The following is a 26,327-nucleotide window of genomic DNA, read 5'->3' as shown; positions in this document are numbered from 1 at the left end:
AGTTGTTAATAGAAGCTCATTTTTGAAATTTCATGAACCAATGCACTCTCACAAGAAATTTATTTCATTGAGAATTATAACATGACAACTTTTAAGTTTAATACCAGCGAGCCAATCCCTCTAAATCTCATTACCGTATTGCCAAATCTTATTGCGATCTAATTGCGATTATATAGCGCTAATCTGATTGCAATTATATAGCACTGTGCGACAATGAAAAAACCACGAAATGTCTTGTTTGAATCATCCCAGAAATGTCAACTCTTTAACCCATCTTTTTTTTTTTTTTGAGAAACCTCTTTAACCCATCTAATTATGTAAGATGCTAAAACTACTACCAACTTTACCATAAAATGTAATTGATATTACATCAAAACAATAAATAATTTTCTTAATTACATTTTTTGTTGTGTTTAAAAGATGCATCATTTTGTAAAGCCTATATACTAAAATTTACAGCTACTACAATTTTTTTTAACTTAAAAAAAAAAAAAAAAATACAGTAGCCGTAATATCACTATAATTTTTATTAAAAAAATTGTAAATAAGCTGCTTGGACGTCAGTTTCAACATAACCATCAAGATGTGAGAGTTTGACTCATTGTTGATTTATATGTAAAGGGATGGGTATTTTTTTATATGTAAGGGGATGAGTATTTTCTTTAGATTTGGCTTACCTTTAGTATTTTTTTTATTTAGAGGTCTCCTTTTGTTTTAAATACACGATGATAAGTAATAGTGGATTTTAATCTTCACATTTTATTTAGTTAATGAATAATATGACAATTTCTCATTAAAACAAAAGGAGATTTCAATTAAAAAGGTACTAGAGGTAAGATTACGTTTAATTTCATTTACACCAAATCTTTGAATACTGAAAACAAAAAAGACCCACCTACAAAGTAGAGAAAAAATCTGAACTGTAAGAGCAAATATTGTGGTTCCTTAAATAATGAAACAAATATGACAATTCAATAAATGCTAGACGAACTAAATTACGATGTATAAATGTATAGATGAGAGTGGTGTGTGTGAACTAAGCCAAACTAATGATATCCCAGCGTCTTGGTAAAGGTTAGAAATTAAAAACTCGGTGTTGGCGTTTTCTTCTGCGGCGTTTTTTATCTTGTTTAAATGGATCCACCCAGTTCTTATCCTCCTCAACAGCTTGATTCCATCGCTCTTTAAACATTTGAAGCTCCCACGTTGATTGCCTCCTAATCTGCTTAATCCATCATGAATGTGAAATTCAATAAGTTCATTTAATTACAGTAGAAAAAAGAAATGCTTCCTAATGTCATTTAGATTAAATAATATCCAAATGCAAACCACATGCTTGATGAACATACTTTTGGACTTCAAATTTAAACAAGTAGCACATTTTCTCTCCCCCTATCACACACACACACACACACACACACAAGCATATTTGTTACCAAAGTATAAGACAATATTTTGATAATCCAAGTGACATCTGGAGAAAATACGACCCAGTTGCAACACCTGCTTTAGAATCATGGAGTGCACCATGTTTTTTTTTTTGATAAGTAATAAAGATATATATTGAAGAAACTACCTTATGCAGAAAAACATAAGGCAAATAGAAAAGTACAATTGGACAGAAGAGAAAAAAGAGAGAAAGGAGAGGAGACTAATTATACAGGAGAGAATTAAGGAACAAAGGGAGGGAATCACTAGAGGTGAGTCCCCAGGCCCTAGACCAGTCAAACAGAGAGCCACTGAAAGAGGCCAATAACTGGTCATCCGAACTTTCCATGTCCTCAAAAGTCCTCCTGTTTCGCTCCCTCCAAAGACACCACATCAAGCATAATGGAGCTAAGTTCCAAATGCTAGACACATGCTTTCCAAGCCAGTTCCACCAACCAAAAAGAGTATCCGCAACCGATCTTGGCAAGACCCAAAAGATCCCAAAAGATCTAAACACCAAACTCCACAGTCGATAAGCTTTATCACAATGAAGTAACAAATGATCCACCGTCTCCCCATTACAACGGCACATGATACACCAGTCAACAAAAACCATCCTTCTATCCCTCAAATTGTCACCTGTAAGGATCCTATCCCATACAGCAGTCCACACAAAGAAGGAAACACGCCGAGGAGCCTTAACCTTCCAAACACCTTTCCAAGGAAAGATAATGGGCAAGGGGTTTCTCAACTTATTGTAAAACGAGCGGATATTAAAGCCCCATTCTTTGTCAACTTCCATCGCATTCGATCACCATTCACAGTGGGGGGAAGATTTGCACCCAAAGTGTGGAGAAATTCATCCACAACACCCATTTCCCAATCATTGGGTCTCCGAATAAATAGGACATTCCAACTTCTCCGATCCTCTATCCCCAACCGCTCAAGAAAAGAGGCCACCGATGCCTCTTTATTAGAAACAATCCCATACACAGTCGGAAAGGTCAAGTGAAGTGGAGAGTCCCCACCATTGATCTGTCCAGAGTTTAACTCTATCTCCCACCCCTACCACAAAGCGAATATTTTTTCTAAAATCCTCCCACCCCATGTGGATACTTCTCCACAAGCCACACCCATGAGCCCCTCTACCTAGCTTGGAAGTCCATCCCCCCCAATCTTCCCCAAACTTGAGAGCTACAACTCTTCTCCAAAGCCTTGTCTCCTCAAGCCCAAACCGCCATAACCACTTCCCTAGTAAGGCTTTGTTGAAAGTTGTTAATTTCCTTACTCCTAACCCACCATTTTCCAAAGGTGCACACACCTTACTTCATCCCACCAAATGAGTCTTGGATTCCCCCCATAAGAAATCCCTTGCAATCTCTCAATTTTATTGGCCACATGAGTAGGAATGGTAAAAAGAGATAAAAAATAAGTGGGCAGACTAGCTAATGTGCTTTTAAGCAACGTTAGTCTTCCACCTTTAGACAAATACAACTTCTTCCAACCGGCCAACTTGCATTCAATTCTCTCCAAGATAGGATTCCAAACAGTAGGAGACTTATGGGACGCCCCTAATGGCATACCAAGATAGGTCATAGGCAAAGACCCAATCCGGCATCCCAAAATCTCTGCCAAGAAATGGATATTAGGAACCTCCCCAATGGGAACCATCTCACTCTTCAATGCATTTACCTTTAAACCTGTCACTGCCTCGAAACAAAGAAGAAGCATCCGAACATGTAGAATCTGCTCCTCATTTACATCACAAAACAAAATTGTATCATCCGCAAACAAAAGATTAGAGACACATACCCCTTCACCCCGTCTACCATCAGCCCTAAAGCCTCGAAGTAAATCAGCCCCTTCAGCTCTTTTCATCATCTTACTGAAGACCTCCATCATAACCAGAAACAACATGGGAGATAGCGGGTCCCCTTGTCTCAATCCCCTCGAACTCCCAAAAAAATCAGCTGGAGACCCATTAAACAAGACTGAGAATTGGACAGTAGATATGCATGTGCGGATCCACCTACACCACCTCATCCCAAATCCCATTCTCTTCAACAGAGCAAGTAAAGCCTCCCAGTTCACATGGTCATAGGCCTTCTCAATATCTAATTTACAAATAACCCTCGGAATTTTACTCTTCATCCTACTATCAACACACTCATTAGCAATGAGGACTGAGTCAAGAATTTGTCTACCACCTACAAAACTGTTCTGAGATTTAGATATCAGCTGATCCAAAACTTCTTTCAGGCGGTTTGTCAACACCTTGGCCAAAATCTTATAAACACTCCCCACTAAACTTATAGGTCTAAAATCTCGAATATTGGATGCATCATTCTTCTTAGGGACTAAGGCTAAGAAAGTAGCATTAAGAGATTTTTCAAACTTACTGTGTAAATAAAACTCTTCAAACATAGCTAAGACATCTCTTTCCACCACTCCCCAACAATGGTGAAAGAAAGCCAAAGAGAAACCATCAGGACCTGGAGCTTTATCTCCTTCCAACTCCTTGACAGCTCGAAAAACCTCCTCCTGTTCAAATCTCCGTTCAAGCCAGCCCCTTTCCAACCCCTCTATCTGATCAAACTCCAAACCTTCCACAAAAGGCCTCCACTCCTCTGATTCCTTGTATAAGTTTTTGTAAAACTGTACTGCTTGGTCTGCCATCTCAGATTCTTCCTCATAGATAACCTCATTCACCTCCAACATGCTAATATGATTATACCTTCTCCGAGAATTGGCCACCTTGTGGAAGAATTTGGTATTGTTATCTCCTTCCTTAATGCAAAGCATCCTCGATTTCTGTCTCCATGAGACTTCTTCCAATGAAAGAAGGTTTTGAATTTGAGATCTCAACACAACCCTCTCATCTAACTCCACTTCAGAAAGGCCATGGTCCCCTTCCTTAACATCCAATAAATTCAAAGCCTCCAACAATTCTTTTTTCTGGCGCTCTACATTTCCAAACTCACTCCGATTCCACTGAATAATATCTGCCTTCAATGCCTTCAGCTTCTTGGCAAGAACAAAACTAGGAGTACCTGAGAAGGAATATCGATTCCACCAAGAGTGAACCCTATCTTTGAACCCTTCCGTCTTTAGCCACATGTTCTCGAATCTAAAAGGACTTTTCCCCCTTGATATCCCTCCTGCCTCCACCAATATGGGAAAGTGGTCTGAAATAGGACGAGGTAAAACCCGTTGGATCACTTCCGGATAGTGATCCTCCCAATCATGAGACACTAGAACCCTGTCAATCCTAGACATCGAGGGCTGATCCGACCCACTTGACCAAGTATAACTCCCTCCTTCCAATGGCAGATCTAACAAGCTAAGCTCCTCAATGAACTTAGAAAAATTCTCCTTAGCTGAGGTAAGTCGAGATCCCCCCAACCGTTCACTTGGGAAACGAATAATGTTGAAGTCCCCTATGTAACACCATGGAACTTCCCAAAGTTGCTGAATTCCCACTAGCTCATCCCACATTTGCCCCCTCAAGTTATTATCATTTGGACCATAAACCCCAGAACAAGCCCAAATAAAACCATCCCCCAGACCCTGCCACCGAACTGAAATGGAAAATTGACCCACCAGAACCTCCAATTTTTCTAAAGCCCTCCTATCCCACATCATCAAAATCCCACCAGCTATTTGATCCGCATCCAAAGCTACCCAGTCTATGTAAGGACAACTCCACAAGCTGCAAATCAGCTGTCTATCCATGCCCGCAAGCTTGGTTTCTTGAAGGCAAACAACATCACAATTCCATTCCCGTAACAAATTTCTAACTACCAAACGTTTCCGCGCATCATTCAAACCTCGAACATTCCATGACACCATTTTTAACTTCATTGACACTGCTTACTCCCTACCACATCCTTAGTACCACAGTCAAAGAAAAGAAGACTATCTCCTTTCATAATTAACCGAAGAAAACAAATTCCTCAGCTCCCTCTTCCCTTTAACCTTGGAAACAGCTTTACGGTGAGCAGCATTCCTGTGCACCAGATTGGCTGCCTCAGTCTCCTTCTCAAGTCTTTGTAGTAGCATGATGCACCTCTTCTCATGTCTACCCAAAGAAAGCCCCATCATTTTACTGAAGCCGGGGAGTCTACGTTTCACCCAATTGGAAACATTCAAGGTGTTCTCCAACCTCATCACCTCTGTGTTACTATTCAATTCAGCCGACACGACCAATCCCATTGGGTTAAAAGTCTTCAATGGTGAAGAGCAGTCCACAACTTCCAGGCCCTCATCAACCTCAATCAATGCTAGCACCGGCTGGTTAGACTGATAGGGTGAGTCTATTCCTTGAGGATCATAGTCACCTTCCACCCAACCACCTTCTACATCATCCGGAGCAACCACTTCCTCTATCCCAGCTCTCAATGGATTCAAAATGAAATTAGATAACATAAGACCTTCTAAAGCCCTGTCAACCTCAGTTTCTGCCTTCCCCGGTGTGATCTGAGGCTCCTCAGCGCTAAACCCAACTGAAAAAAGACACTCTACCTCCTCCGGTGTCTCCGTAATACTACCCATAAGCTCAGTTGGAGCAGACAGCATATCTGTCTTTGTGATGTGGAGAAAAGCTAGATCGGTCCGATCTAGAGTCGCCGGTGGGTCCCCGACGTGAAGCCCATCAGAAAAAGAACCACTGTTCTCCTCCGTTCCCTTCGCCGGATTAATGGTCACCATGGATCGACCCACTGGGTTCGTCGCCGGCTCCGAGACAAGTTGTCTCGCTGCGCCGGCCATCACCGGTGGCGCCGGTGACTCCTCAGCAAGAGAAGCATCAGCGCCGGTGACGATCTGAACACCCAAGGCTTCTTGAGGATCGTTGGGCTTCCCTGGAGCATGGGCTACCTGATTTAAGAGTCTCGGGTCACCCACAGATGGGCTAACCCACTCTTCCTTGATGGGCCAGTGAGCTCTGGAAATGGAAGGCCCACTTGAGTATCAGCTTGGACTAAGCCCACCATTGGTCTGTGAACCCGTGAAACACTTGAAGAACTTGAAGATCCCAACACGTGATCCCTCTGACCCCTTGACACCCAAATGGAACTCTTTAGACAACCTTTATTCCATGCCACACTCCTTTTTCCTTCCCCATTCACTACTACAGTTAAGCTTTTTCCAGTCCAGACTGACTTCCTCAGTTCCCGTTTCTTTCCATAATCATGTTCAATCCTATTTGATTTGAAATTCAACGGAAACCTCCTAAAATTTCTATCCGGAAATAACTTTCCAGCATTAAAGTCCTCTGTGCTGCTCCAAGAGTCCACTTCTGTACCTCCTAGAGTTGCCGGACCTGGTAAGCTCACCGCCGGTTCGCTCAGCAGGTTTTGCTTCTCTCCCTTATTATCCCCTAATAGCCATTTCCCTTTATCATGGGAGTTTAACTGATAATGCTGCTTCCTGACCCTAACCTGCATCTGATTCCCACGCACCGTGTTGGCAAAAGATTTAAAAGGTTGAATCCCTGCTCTACCCGTATGAAGCTGAGCCACAAATTCCAAGTGCCCAGTCCCACCATTCACATAGTTTTCAGGTTCCAATATCTTCCTTAATTCTAACCCAAAAACCCTCCATCCATTCTTTGCTCTGCCTACTGGAATGATAATGGACCTCCTAGACCCGCCAACTTTCAGTTCAGTCAGCAGCAAGAACAAGCCAAAAGATTGGAACTTCGTTGGAGGGTGTATGCTAAATCACCTTCCCTGAATGTATAAAAATACTTAGGACTGACCCCAACGACAGTCTGTTCTATACTCTTCATAAACCATTGTGCCACATTCTTGCTCATGAAGACCGACTTCATGAAATACCTACTCCGCTCAAAAATCCGTAAAGAAAAATACCGTCCCCCTTCCTCTACCACCAGCTGAAACAGTTTGGAATCAATAAAAAAGCTACGAACACCACCCATAATAACTATCAAATCAAGATTCTAACTATCAAATCAAGATTCTATCGTGAGATACAGCAAACACAATCCAATATTGGGTTCACACATAGAGGTGCTGACTTTATGAAAGAAAAGAAGCCTTACATTTTCAATCTGTATGATGTTTCACCTAACTACTGCACTTTTTCATATTCATTGAACACCACCTTATTTGATTTCTCCTTATATCCCAATTTTATTTGTCACTATTGACTCAGTATCATACAATTATATGTGAACCAACACACATCAATGAGAAGCAGAACATGATGAAAATGTCTAACTATAATACTCTCTTTTTTTTTTTTTTTTTTTTTGGGATAAGTAATGTCTAACTATTATACTTAACACTCAACAATGTGTATCCCACATACATGACATACATGCATACTATTTATCTTTTCTGTTTTTGGGGTTTATTGTTAATGCCTAAGAGTGTCATTGATCTATTATATGGATGGAGGAACCTGTTTGGTAATCATTACTCCTTTTGTTTGGAATCAAGCCCCTTTATGCCTGCAATGGGACACTGTGGAGAGAGAGAGGAACAACTGTACTTTTGAAGACATGGAAATATCAGTTGTTCAACTAAATCTGTCTTCTACAAGATACAGTTTGAAAGGTCCCATGTTTTGGGCTCTAGTGACAATCATTCTCTTTCTTTCCAATTGTACCTGTCACTCTTTTCAATGGAGTGCACCATGTTGAAACCTCATATCTCATTATTTCTTATTCATGACTTGCAGAGTTAGCTTATGATTATAGTGAAAATAAAAACAGGAAGGTCATGGCAAATAAACTAATCACATTAAACTATGGGAATAGAATCCTAGTCCAGCTTATGCCTCGGCCATCAGTTAAGTCAATTATTTTTGTTGTTCTGCCTGCAAACTGGATACATATGCAAGGCAGGGAGGTAACTTATGGCCGTAGTTGTATGTAAGTAGATTTTAGTTCCACAATTCTCACCTCTGTTCGCACATCAAAAGCTGTAGCACCATGTCTCTGAAAATCAAGATGGAAAATCAGCACAAAATGGACAAAATTTAAGTATAAATATATGGATAAAGGGAAGTGATGAGTTGCTTTTAAGGAAATAAACCTTACCTTAGTCAACTCCTCAGGGTTCGAGGGCTGAAAAAGGAAAGAAGTGTTTATAATGATGAAAGAAGAAGAGCACAACTACTACAACAATAACAGAAAAAATATGATAATTTTCTGTCATTAATCAAATTTAATTACTTGGGAAAAACAAATATGCACAAGTTTACAAGACCACGCTGAAAACAGTTACAACCCCATGATACTCATTTACGTTTAAAGCCCGTAAACAGATTTAGTTCATCTAATAGCCAATTACCGAAAACTTCCATTCTAGTCATATGCCAGCCCATTGAATGAAAAAACTTAACAAACCAACTTGCAAATTTTTAGACAATCTGTTGTCTTTCTTTTTTGGAAACAGAAACACTTTAATTTTTATGTTTCAAAAGTAAAGAACTAGCAACAAGAAAATGGGAGAAAAGGCAAAGCAAGACCTTTTTCGCAGGCAGTCCACTCCCACCCAAAGTTTGTATGCCCTTATGAACAATGTATTCACTATCAACAACTCCCACTTTCCTAGTGCGGTCCCCCTGTAAAATGCCATATTTACACATTATCCATGGCTAATGCAACATGTTATGTAGTGAACAATTTTAATGTCCCTAGCATGGTAGAGGGAGAATGGGAAAAAAAGAAACAAAAAAGGATAATAAGTCATTGAGCACATATGTAAAATAGGCTTGACACCAGCTGGTTAAACCTCTTCACATATATCATTCAGATAACATCAGCAAACAGAAAACTGACTCTCAACTCAAAGATGAAAGAGAAAAGGGGAGAGGCTGACACTGGTATGTTCATTCATTTTGCTTTTAATAATAATAATAAAAAAAAAAAAAAAAAAAATCTCTTCCATATTGACCACAATTTTATTACCATAAGGTTTTTCTCACATGCTTCTAAAAAGCAAGAAACATACATACAACAGTCAACTGTATCATCATCAGGCTTTATAGCAGTGGTCAATGCAAGATAGTAAGATACCTATTAAAGGTGAATGGAGATTTCTGGGGGAAAAAAAAAGGGCATTTGTTCTTCATACATGGATTTGGAGTATGAAGTAACCTAATAATAGCAATCGCTAGTAGTGAAAAACAGACTAAGACACTAAAACTGCTGAATTTTAGCTAACAGAATATAAGTAATTGATTACAGTTAGAAATTGAGGAAATTAATGGGGAAAAATTCATCATATCAGAGGTCTTAAACTTTGTGCACACAGAATATAAGTTACTCTCACCTGCGCACAATACCCAAGTTTCATGTCCATTCCCCATCCATGGACAAGATCATTCTGAAAAAGAAAAGAAAAAAAATGCAACTCTGTGATCAGTTTATTATAATTATACCGAAAAACCTGGAACTATCTGTGGTAGTGCTGCTCTCACAATATAGATGACCACTCCGAAAGGCATAAATTAAAATTTTTTTAAATGTTTTTTTTATTTTAAAAATCAACAACAAATAGATTCACTTTATTAAACAGCAAATGAAAACCTAAAGCTTAAAAATAAAAATAAAAAACAAACAAACAAACTGTAATTTTGTGTCAACCTAAACTACCAATTAACAAAGGTCATCTTCTCTCAAGAGGATGAGGCTGTGAGATCTTTCACAATCACATCACCTCCAAGACCAAGTCAATGTGCTACAAGTATCCACATTGATAAATTCAAATGGCTATATATCATTTGACAAACTAACTAATATATGCAAAACAAACATGACATGGAAATAAGTACCATCTATCTCTCCCTTTCCTCTACTCTTGACATTTCTTTCCCTTGGAAACCCGTGTGGCGTTCAAAGGTCCCTCTTAGGGTTGCTTTCTTCTTGTGGACTGCCTCATTAGGTAAGATTTTGACTACTTTCATTTATAGTATAAGGGTGTTGCAGTTGTTGATTGGTGCTATATGTGTAAAAAGAGTGGGGAATCAGCGAATCACCTTCTCCTTCATTGTCCTATTGCTTATGATTTATGGTCTATGGTGTGGGCTCTTTTTGGTCTTCAATGGGTTATGCCACATGGTGTCTTTGATTTATTTTCAAGTTGGCAAGGTTCCTTCGGTGGGCATCGGAGCATTGATATGAGGGACCTATGGTGTATTTGGCGAGAGCAGAACTCAAGATGTTTCAAAGGGAAGGAGTGGTCTACTTCAGATCTTAAATCTCTTCTTCTTCATACCTTGCTAGAGTGGAGTTCTTCCTTTAATCTATTCCCTTGTTCTAATTTTTTAGTAATGCTTGATCTTTGTAATTTATGTGTTTGATGTACTGTTTTCCTTGTTCACCCCCGCTGTACCTGGGCTTCTTTTTAATACAATTCCGTTATTTATCAACAAAAAAAAAAAAAAAAAAAAAGTACCATCATTCATGAACATATGATAGTAGTCAGTTTGAATGTGAAAGTATACAATATTCAACAAGGAGAAGCAAAATGATGTAGCACAAGGCTTAATAAAACTCCAAATAAAATCTGAAGCCTTCAGTCCAGAACCCTTGAATCTACTAAATGACATACACTAGAGAAGAAATTACATATTGTGAACTTTACAAACAAACAGTGTATATATCCCCAAAATTAAATAGAAATTCAACTATTATGCCATAATTTGAGGATTAATGTGCATGTGCAAGGTACACTTGTTCTGTACCAATTACCCATTAATAAGCACTCAAGCATTATCACTGCTATTTACCTCATCAAAGTATTCAAATTTCTAATAAAAATGCCTTAACACATGGGACACTTTCAACCAAATGCAGTTCGATGGATTGATCCTTTTTTTTTCTTTTTTAATAAATGATAGTTTGATAGATTAAATTGTATACAATTAAGGAAATACAATAGCAGGTTTAGTTGCTAAAACCTCTTGGTGTTAAACTAAAGGCCTAAAATCAAATCTTTCCTACATTACATGCTGAAAGCCTGAAACACAAACCAAATTTTCTTGAATAATTTTTTTTTTTTCAGTATTTTCTTGAATAATTTTTCAAAGATGTTAAGCTTAAGTTATAGTATTTCTGAATAGAGTATATGCTACCTGTATAAGATGCCACGTGCAATGCCAAGCAGATCTTGAAAACACAGGAGCCATGCCTTCAACAAATCTACAGTGAATATAGACAATCAAAATAAGAGCTCTTCTCATCCCATTAAGTTAAACAGAAGATAGCTATAAGCTGGTTTGAGATTTTTAACAGACTTGAACCCAAAGATAGCTTCTAAGCTTAAACAAGTTGTCCGTAACTATGACACAGCGGATTAGATTTCTCCTTTCTGAATCTCAAGAGGTGTACTTAAATTAGTTAAATTATAAAAAAGGCATTGAGGAAAAACTTATTTATTTTGAAAAAATGTATATAGGAACCACTAATAAAAGATTGACATGTGGAAAATCTATTATTGTCTAACACCATCTCTCGACTCAAAACATTTGGAACAATGGTCCTCTCTCTCTCTCTCTCTGTCACACACACACATTCAATTTCATGAAAGTGGATTGAGATAATCAGATTGCCAAAATTGACATTGATCTTAGGCTTTATGCAAATGTTGCGTATGTAAGATCCATATTAAGAACCTTATATATAGGAACTGCTAAAGGTAAAGCATAACTAAGTGCCTTGATTTCATGCATTCTGTATAAAAGAAGACCCCCCCACCTCTCCCTATGATCCCCCCCACCACCTCTCCCCCTTCCACCACCATCACTGCCTCATCCATTTTATTCCCACCTTCCCCCCCCCCCCCCTTTTTCTCCTTCCCAGCCCAATTTCCTTATGCCCCTTTCTTTTGGCTGAACCCATTTGGCCAATCCCAACAACCATGTCCTATCTCCACAACTGTTAAAAACATTCACCACCTTTCAGACACTAACCCGCCACCAACCCCCACCCCCACCAATCCCTCTGTATCGAACCACTCATCGCCCCTATCTACAAAGCTTCCTACTCATTCTCTACCCCTCGCTGCCAAGCCTTTTCCTAAACCTGAGGTGCTTAAGGGGAAATCACATGTTTTTCAGATAGATTCAAAAACTTTTTCTTCGGTTTTTGATGGTGGCAGATTTGATTCTTTTTCCATTACTGGACGCCAGGGTATCTTTCATGGTTCTATTCGTATGGGTCGTTTGGGCTTGGACTGGATTATTGCATGCTTATCCGAATTAAGCCATTGGGATTTTAGGAAAAACATTTTTAGGGAGAGCTCTAAGAATTTGGAGATTACCAGTAGATCAAATAAGGGTGGCTTGTTTGTAGAAATCTCTGAATATTGTAATGGAACAAGATGGGGCTGCTTGTGAGTTTCGGAGGGTGTAAGAAGGCTGGTTGGGCTCTTCTTCATTTGCATTTACGTGAGTATTTCTTGGGAAAAACTACTTCTAGGCCGGGGAAAGAGGCGGTGGCTGGTGGTGGGGCGAGCTTTAATTCCACCGGCAATCTAAGGCCTAAAGGTTGGCAAAATATTAATGAGCAAAACACAGAATCAGGAAGAGGTTTAAATTTTGAGAAGCAGTTTCCAAAATTAACAGGTAATTTCAAACAGAAGGAGAGATTTGGGGGATTTGATTTTTAAAAAAAGTCAAATGAATCTGCTCTTTTTAATTCTGGCCAGCCTACACGTGCTTTTAAAGTTAAATGGACTCAAGCCCATTTTTCTTTAAAAATATCAGCTGATTTGGCAGGTGCTGAAAAGCGTAAAGTGGTTTGGGCTAAGAAAGTCAGGCCCAGAGTGGAACAAGAAATAGTAAGGCCACAACCCATGAGTCCTGTCATTTTGAGTGGGCCTATCCCAGAGTTTCAAGCCCAACCCATGAGCTCTGTTTCAATAGCTCATCAAGTGGATGAGGTTTTGGGGTCCAATGGGTTCAAGTCTAACTCGTGGGAGGTGGGTGAAGGGTCAAGCGATCTGGCAAAGGTGTCGAAGGGCTTTCTGAGTGCAGGGACAGCCTTGGGCGTGGGTTTGAAGGGGTCTACATGTGCCGAAAAGCTTGTGGATCTGCCTTCGAGTGAGCCGACGAGCGCTAGTAATGGTAAGGGTCTGGTTTTGGTTCAAGAGGTGACACCAAGTGTCGGGAATCTTGTTGGTATGGTTTTGGAGGGGCCACCGAGGGCCAACACAACCTCTGGTCTAGTTTCCGATGTCAAAAGGCAAATTGAGCTTAAAGTTCCCTCTCCGTTGAAGATAATCCAAGCGTTGATGTTGTTTGTTGTTTCTCCGGCAAAATCAGTGGGTGAGGAGTTGGTTGACATGCTTCGATGCAATAATTTAATGAAGCTTTGGTTTTGTTTGCAGAGGAGTGTGCAACAGATGATGGTTTTCCGGAGGAGATTTCAGACCCATCGGTTTGGGTGAAAAGGATGATCAAGGGTTTTGGCAAGTATGTGGGTTTTTCTATTGACTCTTGTGAGAGTCGGTGCATTGTTTTTTTCACAAAACTGGAGAAAGTTTGGGAAGAAAAAATTGCAGTTGTCAATTCTAGTAGGACAGGGAACAAAACTAAGAAAAGGTATGAGGGAATTAAGGAGTTTAGTCTCTTCCATTAATTATGATAAGAAGGCTGGTACAAACTCTAAAGGTAGTTTGAAATCGATTGGGTTGGGCTCAGATCAGTATCCATGAATTTAAAAATCCTATCTTGGAATGTGAGGGGTTTAAATAATTTTCATAAGAGGGTTATTGTGAAAATTTTGCTTAAGGAGTGGAAGGGTGATGTTATTTGTTTACAGGAAACCAAATTGGACAGTACAAGCTCTACCATTGTGAAAAGTTTATGGGGCAGCCCATTTGTAGATTGGGCAGTTTTAGATGCAATTCACACTGCTGGGGGTAAGTTGGCATGGGATAGGAGGTTGTTCGAGAAAGTTGATCATTTTGTTGGAAGATTTTCTGTTTCTGTTTTGTTGAAGGGAGTGGTAGACGGTTTTGAATGGGTGTCTTCGGGGGTGTACGGTCCATCTGATGACAGTGCTAGGAATGATATGTGGGTGGAACTTGATTCTATAAGATTGCGGTGGAGTTCAGCTTGGTGTTTGATTGGTGATTTTATCATCATCAGATATCCGGTAGAGAGGCTTGGTTGTAACTCTTTTAGCTTAGCCATGTTTAAATTCTCTGACTTTATTGAGAAACACAATCTAGTTGATCTGCCTTTGGAGGGAGGTGATTACACCTGGTTTCATGATTCTAAATAATCCTTCCATGTCCAGAATTGATAGGGCTCTGATTTCAGTTGACTGGGAGGATCATTTTTTGGATGTGACACAGAAGTCTCTTCCTCGGGGATCATTGTCATATTTTAGTGGAGGCAAGAGGTATGTTAAGCGGGAAGAGTGCTTTTAAATTTGAAAATATGTGGCTGAAAGTGGAGGGTTTTATGGATCAAGTTCGGCAGTGGTGGAGGGCCTCCAAGTTAATTTGAATAAGCATGTGTTTGGGGATGTGGCTTTTAGAAAGAAATGTCTTTTGACTGAGCTATTGGAGCTTGATATGAGAGAAAAGCTGCAAGTTTTGTCTCTAGAAGATAGATCTAGAAGAACTGTGACCAAAGCTGATATCAAGCATTTAGCTTCTTTGGAGGAAATTTCTTGGATGCAAAAAAATCCAAGGCCTTTTTCATAAAAGGGGGATAATAATACTCGGTTTTTCCATAGGTTGGCTAACTCACACAGGCAAACCAATCAAATTAGGGGAGTGGAGGTTTAGGGTGTGCTTTATGAGGATGATAGGGAGGTTCAAGCTCAGGTGGTGAAATTTTATAAGAATCTATATCAAGAGCCCTGAATCTTGGAGACCTACCATTGATGGCCTGGAATTTGCTTACTAGGATGAATTTGAGAGACTATCTTTAGAGAGGGAGTTTGATAAGGAGGAGAGTCTTGCAGTTTTAAAGGAAGCTGAATGTGATAAGGCACCTGGGCCAAATGGTTTTACTATGGGTTTTTTCCAAAAATGTTGAAGTGTGGTAGAAGAAGATGTTATAAATGGCTTTTTTTGTGGATTTTCATAGAACTTGCATCTTTGAAAAATCCCTTAATGCCACTTTCTTATGTCTGATTCCTAAGAAGATCAATGCTATTAACATTAAGGACTTTCGTCCTATTAGCATTGTGGGTAGTTTGTATAAGCTACTATCAAAAGTGTTGGCACATAGGCTTCGTTATGTTTTGTATAAACTTATATCTAATTCTCATAATTCTTTTGTTGGGGGGAGACAGATTCTTGATTCCATTCTCATTGCTAATGAATGTTTGGATAGTAGAATGAAGAGTGATTGTCAAGTTGGATATTTAGAAGGCTTATGATCATGTGAATTGGGATGCTTTGTTTTATCTCATGGAAAGGATGGGTTTTGGAGAGAAGTGGGGGAGGTGGATGAAGTTTTGTGTTTCCACAATCCGATTTTCAGTTCTTGTTAATGGCTCTCCAATGGGTTTTTTTGGTAGTCCTCGAGGCCTTCACCAAGGGGACTCTTTGTCTCCTCTTCTTTTCCTGTTGGTGATGGAAGTTTTGAGTAGGCTGTTGAAAAGAACAGAAGAGGGAGGCCTTATTAGGGGTTTTCAAGCGAATTCCCATTCACAAGGAGGTTTGCATATTTCTCATCTTCTTTTTGCCGATGACACTATCCTTTTTTGTGATGCAACTAGGTAACAACTTTTATATATTTGAATGGTGATGATTTTCTTTGAGGCTACCACAAGCTTGAAAGTCAATATTGGTAAGAGTGAGATTGTTCCAGTGGGGGTGGTAGGGAGTTTGGATACTCTGGTTGGTGTCTTAGGTTGCAATGTTGGTAGGCTGCCCATGATTTACTTGGGTATGCCTCTTGGAGCTCATTTAAGGATCCATCAATTTGGAATCCTATTATAGAAAAAATGGAGAAGAAGCTTTCTAGTTTGAAACATTTATATTTGTCAAAAGGGGGTAGATTAACTTTATTGAAAAGTACCCTTTCAAGCCTTCCCACCTATTTCTTATCCTTGTTTACTATCCCTCCAGCTGTGGCAAATAGATTAGAAAAGATACAGAGAAATTTCCTATGGGGAGTTCTGAGGAAGCTTTCAAATATCCACTTGTTGCTTGGAATAAGGTGTGTTGGCCAGTTGAAATAGGAGGTTTGGGGATAAGGAGGTTTGGGTTGTTTAATCAAGCCTTGCATCGAAAATGGTTATGGAATTTTGGAAGTGAAACCAATCATTTATAGCATTAGGTTATAGCTACCAAGTATGGAGTCTAGTGGAGGTTGGTGCACTAGAGTTAGTAGAGGTGCTCAGGGATATGGAATGTGGAAGAAGATTAGGAAAGGTGCTGAGAATTTCTTTGGTCATGTGTTGTATGTGGCAGAAGAGGGTCTTCGTATTCGATTCTGGTATGATCTTTGGTGTGGGCACATTCCCTTAAAGGATCTTTACCCTGATCTTTTCTCTCGTGCTATAGGTAAAGAAGCTTGGATTTCTGAGTTGATTAGTATTTCACCGATGGTGGTAGTAGGAGTTGGAATATTTAGTTCCACAGGGCTCCTAATGATTGGGAGGAGAGAGTGTTTGCATTTTACGAGCTTATGTATTCCAAAATGCCTAGCGGTGAGGGGACTGATAGTTTGTTTTGGAAGTTAACCCCAAATGGTGTTTTTGATGTGCGCTCTTTTTATAATTCATTATCTGCTCCTCCTACCTTTCCTTTCCCGTGGAAATGTATTTGGAGTAGTAAGGCACCTAAAAGAGTTCTTTCTTTTTATGGATTGCAGCTCGAGATAGTATTCTTACTATTGACAACCTTGTAAAAAGGAACTTGTCTTTGGTTAATTGGTGTTGCTTGTGCCGTTGCAATGGAGAAACAGTGGATTATCTTTTACTTCATTGCAAGTTTACACACACCTTATGGAGTGAAGTGTTTTTGATGTTTGGTTTGCAATGGGTGATGCCAAGGACGGTTGTTTCTCTTCTTTTTGCATGGGAGAATTATTTGGGGTTACACACTTCTTTGGTCTAGAATACGGTTCCCGCTTGTTTAATGTGGATAATTTGGAGGGAACGAAATACCCACACTTTTGAGGACATTGAGAAATCTGTGGATTTTTTGAAGTCTTTGCTAGTTGGAACTTTGTTTGGGTGGTCTCGTACTTGGGGTTTAACACAAAGTATTTCCATTTTTGATTTCGTGCATTCTATCTCTGTTTGATTTTTTTGTATTTGTTTCTAGTACATTTTGTTCATCATCATGAACATGACGTACTTTTTTTAATGAAGATATCTATTACCTATCAAAAAATAAACTAAGTGCCTTAATACTGCCTCCAATGACCTCTAAAACATAACTGTAAACTAGGATTGAAAAGTGTTATAATCCTAGTGTCCCACATGGATTCAGTGTACGCTTAACCATGAGTATATAAGCTCCTAGGCACCCTCTCCTTGCAAGCCAGTTTTCAAGGGTTAGTACTACCCATGGGATTGTATCAATAAGCCCCATTCATTGAACAAGTACTAACCAAATTAATCAATTATTGCATTTCATTTCAACCCAACTTTATCGAACAAGGAGATGTTCAATGTAATCTAAAGTTCCTTTTTTCTGATATAAAAATATAATTACGAGGTACTATGGATATCAACCCTATTTATTACTTCTTTGGTGATGGAAAGGAAAATTAAAATAAATTAACAAATTTCAGATTAAGCAACATGTAGAAAAGATAAATGTACCAGTATGATAACTTACCCAGTGTTCCTAGATTCTTGCAATTTCTGTATTTGATTTGTTGACCCCTTGTACACTCCCTGTGTACTAGGGTGTTCCTTTTTTATATCAATAAAACTTATTGCTTATCAAAAAAAATAATAATAATAACTTACCCAGTACATGGTGGCCCCTCACTGGCATCTGAACATTTCACACTGCCTCTGCTGTCATAGACTCTCCTGTAAGCATTACAAGGATTAGGATGTAGATCCCTTTTTTTTTATAAAGGTTAATTCATTAAAAAGCTCAGAAGCGTAACAATGGATTAGGATGTAGATTCCTATGGATAATTCTTAAAAGATCACACCATCTACCTATGAAACTTCTTTGTCCTAGCACGAATGGTAATTCTATGATGTATATCTGTTGAATTTGGGTCCAAAGCTGGCTGAGATATCTCCAGTCCTTCTCTTTTCACAATATCCAGGTACCTAGAAAATAAAAGCCAAAATCAAATTGTTCTCTATGAAGAGAATACGAGCCTGCCAATAAGTAATAGATAAAGCCTAATTGATCACAACTAGAAACCAAGAATACACACACAAAACCCTTCTGTGCCACTGCCCAAAGAAAAAATGGTTTACTAAGCAACATTACTTAAACTAATCAACTAGCCCTTATTAACTTATTATCATATGTTTATAGGGTTTAGTAGGAGCAAAGTAACTGCAATGAATTGAAAATCATACAGTTGATTTCCTTCCTTGTATAGTAAAGAGAACTAGAGAAATCGAACGGGAAAACAATCAGATACTAAAATTTTTAATTGAAGAAGGTATCTTTCATGGGTTGCAAAAATATATGAGAGAAATTTGGAAGAGGATATAACCAAATATATACTAAACAAGCCTTAGTGTAGATTTAACTATACATAAGATCAGATCAACTACTGTTGAAAATACCCTTACAAACTAAAAGTCCTACCCACCGAGATCTTTAATTTTAACTTGAACCATAATTATGCAGGTCATATACTATCACAATAATAACCATTACACTTAATTTGACTTAATTATCTAAACAACACTTGAATTATAGAGGCATACAACTTCAAAAAATGCCCTACAAGCCCATGTAGTGTACCTTTCTGGGTTAAAATGATCAACCCCCAAATCTTCATCCCAAAGAAATATGTAATCATAAATTGACACAACATCTGGATGTAGAAAGCGCTTTGCAAACCACCTGAAAAGAGGGGAAAAATAAGAAAAACCAACAAATAAGGCAGGAATAACATTAACACACATTAACTGACGTCAATAGTAGGACTTGAAAATTGATAAGTTCACCTAGGAACTAATTTTTTTTTTTCTTTTTTTATAAGTAAGTGCACCTAGGACCAATTTTATATTCATATTCATTAGATAATCCAAGTCACAGTCCATCCCCCAGAGTAATAAGTTATCTGGCTGTTAAATTTGAGGAATAAAGACAACAATTTAAATTATAATAAAAAGTAATATATATATATATATATATCACAAGTTGGTTGCTTAATGCATTCTCTTTCAAAACCAGTCCCAACTGTTGAGTTGAGGTTGCATCATCTAGACAGCCAACTGTACAAAACCTGTTGTTTAAACTCCTGCACTGCTCTCATAACCTAAAGGATTTATTTTCCCAGAGAAATTATGCGTTAAATTGAATCCTGGCTCATTAGAAGATCTATAATTAAAATATTTTGTTACAAAATCTCATCCAACAGAAGATAAAAATATCCAATAACTAACAATTAAAGCCACAATTTATGTTACAATTCCAGCTTACCACTTTGTTTGATTCTGAGCAACTATGTGTATCGCCTTATTATTCCAGTCAAGATCCCACCACCCATCCAATTTGCCATCATAATGGAATAGAATAATAGTAAAATTCTCTGGAAGAAACTGAATTTAATGAAATTAGGTATAGAATGTCATTGGATAGCAGCATTAATATCAAAAAGAGAAAATGTATTACCTTCTGCACAATAGCATTGACATTACGCTTTTGCTTAATACCAACTGGCATTGCCAGCAAGCTACGACTTCTATAACCATTTTCCTGTAATTCCATGGCCACCACATGTCACTAGAAATAATTATCTGATTCTTTTGCATTATTAACACATCCTGCAACAAGACTAACAAGTCTACTGATATTCTAATATCATCCAACAGTTTTTCTACAGCCAGAAAAGTACGTGCACATTTTAGTAAGAAGTTTGGAAACCAATGTTATCATAGGATAAGAATCTAACCTTTGACCGTGAACTACTTGTTGACCATAGAGGCCTTAACTCCAAATCTGACCTAGCTTGAATTATACCATGAGGCAAACCACCCAAACTTCTGGATCCCAAATGAGATTCCTAGAAAGAACATCAAAACACGGTAGAATGATCAACAAGATGCAGAACATATATCCATTTTCCAATATAACTCATCCAACCCATGCAGGTACTAAATCAACTTGGCAATTCCAATAATTTATAAATCAAGGTTGACGAATTAAATGTAATTAACAATAACTACTGAGGTTCCTACTAAAAAGGTTTATGAGCAAACAAGCAAATAAATGAATAACAAACTTGACAAGGTAAATGCTAATACTATAGTACTTACCTTAATGGTGTCAAAAGGAATAAATTTTCCTTCCATCTGATAAAGAGAGGAAAAAAGTCAGCAGACAAATAATTAGGACAATAACAAAAGATTAACTTAAGAATCACCATAAAGTAAAAAGGGAATGGAGAAATCAAATATAAGAATGAAGATTTTGCAAGCCCTATGGTGATCTAACAACAAAAAGAAGTTATGGAAAGCCAACTAGCAACAGATGATAGCTAAACATTAGCACAGTTTGCAAATTGAATGTTATGGGCAAAATTCAAACTCAAATTAATAAGTATATAGTTTTGGTTTATTTATTTCCTCTGAACCACTAGGCATTTTTTCATTGAAGCACTCAAATGCAAGAATGTTATCATGTGAATTGGTGAATAAAAAAAAGTATTAAACAAGCTGAATTTGATCAGGAGAAGGTCAGCAACTAGACATCTAATTGACAGGTTCACGGTACCTCTGTCTGCTGATACTGATAATTTGTGATTCTATACACAATGAACAACGTAACTGTACACACAACTCCCATAAACGGCAGCTGCTTCATCTTGAACCCACATTTTCCCTACACAAGCATCATAACTTTAGGAGCTCTAAAAACATCGATCTTATCCCTAAAACAAGAGACAGGTTCTTATAAACCTCTGTCTTCCAAACTACTATCAATTTTTTAATTATAAGAAGCAAAGACAAGAAGAAAGCCATACCCCATCAGACAAGGCATTCCGTTTCTTAAACAGCCATTTCCATGACTTCAATGACTTCATAGACGACCAACCTTCTACTTAGTTCTCATAAAACTGCAATGAAAGCATGTAGCGGAGAGACTAGTATCAGAAATGATCCCAAGAAAATGCCAATAATAACTTCAGGAAACTCCCATATTTGAATAAAATAGTCGAATGCCAAATAAACAAACAAAATTCCCACTCGACCATGGCCTTAACCATTCAGCTTGTTGATTTTCCCTTCTTTTTCTTTCTAACCCCAAAACCAAACAACAAAATTAAATAAATAAATAAAAATTCATAATATTATTCCTTACTTTTAGTTTAAGTTTAGTTTTATCAGAAGCCAAACATGACCCAGAAAACTCCACTAAAATCTTATAGAGTGCATGCATAAAATGCAATTGTTGTATCTGTGCACCAACGCGCGTGCAAGAATGTAGAAAAGAGATTCTGTGTTAGTATGAAAACTAGTAAAAGATAAAAACAAAACATACCCAGAATGCTGTTACGCTTCTGATGTGAAATCTAAACCCCATTAATTCCAAAACCAACCAAATTACCAAAGCTTCATATTCTATTAATATTCCAACAAAAAAAAAACCACCACAACAAATAATCTGCACCTAAACCATCCAATAAACACACACACAAATAGAAGCCAATCTGGAAAAGAAAATGACGTGAACTACCCCCCTGGAGTAAAAAAAAAAATTTCCCCGCAAATTTTCTTTTCCCCAGAAAAATGCAAAAAAATGCAAAAAAAACCAAAAAACAAAAAACGATTTTTTTGACCAATTCCATTAGATCTAATAACTGAAAGTCTGACACTTTCTTTGTCCCGATTTATTAGAAGAAGCAAAATCTATCTAAAAAAAACCCAAACCCCACGAAATAACAGCATGGTTGGTATATAATAATAACAATAAAAAATTAAATGGTTTGAGAGTCCCAGCTACAACATTTCTAATAAATAAAAAAAAGGCACACCCTTTTTAATTTGATCAAACAGGTTCATGTGGATCTTGTTGTTAATTGTGAGTGAGGCCCAGAACAGAAACAGCTAGAAAATAAGTAGAGGAGATTAACATTAGATCACAAACCTTGAAGATGCTGGCCGTCTGATTAAACAACAAAGAGAGAGAGAGAGAGAGAGAGAGAGAGATATTGAAATTGGAATTGGAAAGTGGGTGCATGTAACGATGTTTTATTTTTTTCCCTCGCCGACCACTGTAGAGTTGTAAACAGAGAAACCAAAAACGACACACCTCTCTCTACTAGGCAATAGGCAAAATGAATATGAATGGTATTATACAAAGACAAACAGAGAGCGTGTTGTTATTTTTATTTTTATTTTTTTAAACAAAAATAGGGTGTAGCTAGGTTATACATATCCTTTTTTTTTTTTTATGCAGCCAACCTTTTTTTATGCCCACTAATAAACTCTTGTTGGTAACGAGACTCAATCAAAAGTGGGCTAAATAAAATGTCCTAACCTTGCCAACTAAGTCAAGCCCATTGAAGATGTTGTTATATAGAGTTTTTTTTTTTTTTTTTTAATAACATTATATAGAGTTATTATTATAGAGAAAAGTGGGATCCCAATCCTATGTTGTTTTATAGAGATGTTTTTATTATGCACAGCGGCAAATAACAACAGCTATTGTGTTCATAAAAAAAATAAATAAATAACTGTGCCGTTTTCTCAACAAAAAAAAAAAAAAAAACACCACTGCACAAGCTTGGTACGTTAGTCATTTTATAAGAATAAGTTCAAGTTTTTAGGAAGAAGTTTCACATATATATTCACTTAGATTAAGTTAAGGTTTCCCTCAAAAAAAAAAAAAAAAAAGATTAAAATAGAAATTCTATCACGTAAAAAAAAAAAAAAAAAAAAAGAGTTATGCCTGTGTGCCTCTATGACCATCTGCGTCTCACTCCAAACTCCAATTTTTTTTTTTGCCACATGGCGCTGTCCCTGCCCTGTGCTATACGCTTTGTTTCTTTCTTCGCTTCGTTTTTTTTTTTTTTTTTTTTTTTTTTTTTTTTTTTTTTTTTTCATATATAATTATTATTGACCCCTTTACGGTTTTGAATTTTAAGCGTCACAGGTCACAACTCGCTACTCAAGATATTTCTTGTCCTGCAGTTTACTCATCTTTGTTATCTTCATCTTTGATTTTTTCCATTGAGAATTAAATTGACTCTTTTCCTCTCCTTTGTGTTTGTTTGTTTCTATAAAAATAAATAAATCAATTATATATAATTTAAATAACCTAAAAAGAAAAGTTAAACCAAACAATATGTATAAAGTGGATAATTTTTAAATCTTTTAAGTAACATACTAAAATTGCTTGAATTTTATGCATTGAAATTTAAATTTTACACCATTAAGTTTTTTTTTGTTAGCAAACACTATTAAGTTCCTTCAAATTTTACACATTTAAATTTGAAAATTTAAATTTTACACTATTAAGTTTCTTTGTCAGCAAACACTATTAAGTTACTTTGTTAGCAAAAGTAACCTTGCTGTTAGTAGATTTGCCTACGTGACATGTCAAACGTCAATGTGTCACTTAATAGCCACATAGGCTAGGGCACTAACGAAGGGACTGCATTTGCTAATGGAGGTAAATGGCTAGTCCACTAACAGATGGGCTACTTTTGCTAATAGAGATAAACTTTAAAGTATAAAATCTAAACAACTCTAAATTTTAGGAGTGTACTTAACAATTTGCCCAACTTTTTTTAGTAGTATATTTCACACTTTTAGTACCATAAAGGGGAAATATAGAATCAAAACTTTTACTTTTTATTTTATTTTAAGAGATACTAGCTGATTGTATTGTCCTTTCAAATAAATCCATTGAAGAACTTAAAATAATGGATAGAGGATTGCTAAGAGGGATAGAAATTTACTATACTTGTTTTAGTAAAGAGTACATCACCACACCAAGAGTAATGCTACAGGTACAACAATTTCACAATAAAGATTAGGCTTAGACAACAAATTGTTACTAGTTTTCGTTTGGGCCTACCAATGACATCATTTTTTCACCTACTATTAAAAATTTACAGCCTAAACTTTGTTGTAAAAATTGTGTTCTTAACTTTATTCCCACACCAAAATACCAAGTTGTAAAATAAAAATAAATCATAAGGAGATTTTTGTCAGTGTATGAGGCAAACCTTTGGGTTTTCTTTTCTTTTTTTACTTTTTATTTTTATAATAATATTATTGTTATTGTCACACTCTGAACCCAACCATAAGATAGGCACATGACAACAACCACATGTTTATGAAGTTTTCACCTTACAAGTGTGCAAGGTCTTCTTAGCAACTAAAAATTTATCCTTAAAGAAAATTTTCATCAATAAATCCAAAAATATCCTCTCTCTCTCTCTCTTTTTTGATAAGTAAAAAGAAAATATTACAAATAAAGGAATTGCAAGAAAAATACAAAGAGTACACAGTAGTGAACAAAGAAAAATAAGGAAAAAAAAAGACACAAGCAACCACTAAGCAATTCTAATAGGCAAAAGAAAATCCATAAGGGTAGAACAATCTGAGAAACCCCAATATCGAAACCAATCAAAAAGTGTCTGTTGGCATAAATATAATAATTGAACCACAGTTTTCCCCTCATCCTCAAAAGACTGCCGATTCTGTTCAGTCCAAATAGTCCACATTAAACAGCTTGGAACCAAATTCCAAATATTAGAACTATGCTTCCCAAGCCAATGATACCAACAAAATAATAAGTCCACAACTGAACCTAGCATGACCCAATCGATCCTAAACAACTAAAGCATATACATCCACAAAGAATGAGCTATTGGCCAAAAAAGTAACAAGTGATCCATAGATTTCGCATTACAACAACAATTCGCCAAAGGGAAGCATAAGGTTGTGCAAAGTTAGAATCAGACCATGAGCTGCTGTCCACATAAAGAATGCCACCCTTTTAGGAACCTTAACTTTCCAAATGCCCTTCCAAGGGAAAGTAGAAGGAGCTGCATTTCGAATCTTATGACAAAAAGACTGAATATCAAACTCTCCACTTCCATTAAGACTCCAATAAAGCTTGTCACACCCTCCACCCCTAGGAATTCGGGTTTGGATGAAATGAAATAGGGAGTAGGAAGCTATTAACTTCCCAATCATTGAATTCCCTATAAAATCTTGAACTCCACACCCTATCATTAACACCCACTGGAGGGCTTAACACTTTCGAAATAAAAGCTTCCTTATTGGCTGAACACAAATAGCTAAGGATAGAGAATTTTAAGAGGAACATCCCCAATCCACTTTTCATGCCAAAAAATAATATGAGCACCATCCCCCACCACAAAAGACAAATGCTTAGCAAAACTTTCCCACCCTTCACTAATACTCCGTCATAAACCACAACCAAGAGCCCTTCTACAAACTCTAGGGCACCATCCCCCTTTTCCCTCCCCATATTTCATGGCTATGACCCTTCACCATAAATGAGTGGTTTCATGGCCATAACTCCAAAGCCATTTCCCTAATAGGACCTGATTTAAAGATGCCAAATTCCGAATTCCCAAACTACCCACCTCACACAGTAAGCAAACCTTTTCCCAAGCCACCAAAGGATATTTGAAACACTCAACTGATGAACCCAACAAGAAATTTCTCTAAATACATTCCAATCTAGTTGCCACAACTTTAGGGATAGTAAAAAGGGAAAAGGTAATAAGTTAGAAGGCTTGAAGGGTACTTTTCAACAAAGTGAGTA

General features: G+C 37.4%; 1 protein-coding gene across 3 annotated transcripts; it reads right to left on the bottom strand.

The window, feature by feature from the left end:
- Nucleotides 1-903: 903 nt before the first annotated feature.
- LOC115991710 lies at nt 904-22,862 on the bottom strand. Of its 3 annotated transcripts, none has more exons than XM_031115567.1 (16): nt 22,668-22,862; nt 21,544-21,636; nt 21,294-21,401; nt 20,837-20,872; nt 20,473-20,583; nt 20,193-20,276; nt 20,001-20,119; nt 19,317-19,418; nt 18,548-18,664; nt 18,347-18,412; nt 11,533-11,599; nt 9,729-9,782; nt 8,923-9,018; nt 8,492-8,518; nt 8,354-8,389; nt 904-1,222 (listed from the first exon to the last, which is right to left on the bottom strand). In XM_031115567.1, exons 2-16 carry the CDS (start codon nt 21,601-21,603, stop codon nt 1,076-1,078), a joined length of 1,230 nt encoding a protein of 409 aa, XP_030971427.1. In that variant the 5' UTR covers nt 21,604-21,636; nt 22,668-22,862; the 3' UTR covers nt 904-1,075. The 3 variants fall into 3 exon arrangements, with proteins under 3 accessions (XP_030971427.1, XP_030971428.1, XP_030971429.1); XM_031115568.1 differs by lacking the exon at nt 22,668-22,862 and adding an exon at nt 22,555-22,635; XM_031115569.1 differs by lacking the exon at nt 22,668-22,862 and adding an exon at nt 21,882-22,019.
- Nucleotides 22,863-26,327: the final 3,465 nt, after the last annotated feature.

This window comes from Quercus lobata, chromosome 5, assembly GCF_001633185.2.
Source record: "Quercus lobata isolate SW786 chromosome 5, ValleyOak3.0 Primary Assembly, whole genome shotgun sequence".
Lineage (NCBI taxonomy): Eukaryota > Viridiplantae > Streptophyta > Magnoliopsida > Fagales > Fagaceae > Quercus > Quercus lobata.
This window is presented reverse-complemented; position numbering and strand designations above follow the sequence as displayed.

Excerpts from the sequence above, each read along its gene's own strand:
- LOC115991710 (XM_031115567.1), bottom strand. The coding sequence starts at position 21,603 with ATGAAGTCATTGAAGTCATGGAAATGGCTGTTTAAGAAACGGAATGCC. Across the intron at positions 20,873-21,293 it reads ATCAGTATCAGCAGACAGAG|ATGGAAGGAAAATTTATTCC; the intron begins GTACCGTGAACC and ends TCTCTTTATCAG. Across the intron at positions 20,120-20,192 it reads TCAATGCTATTGTGCAGAAG|TTTCTTCCAGAGAATTTTAC; the intron begins GTAATACATTTT and ends CATTAAATTCAG.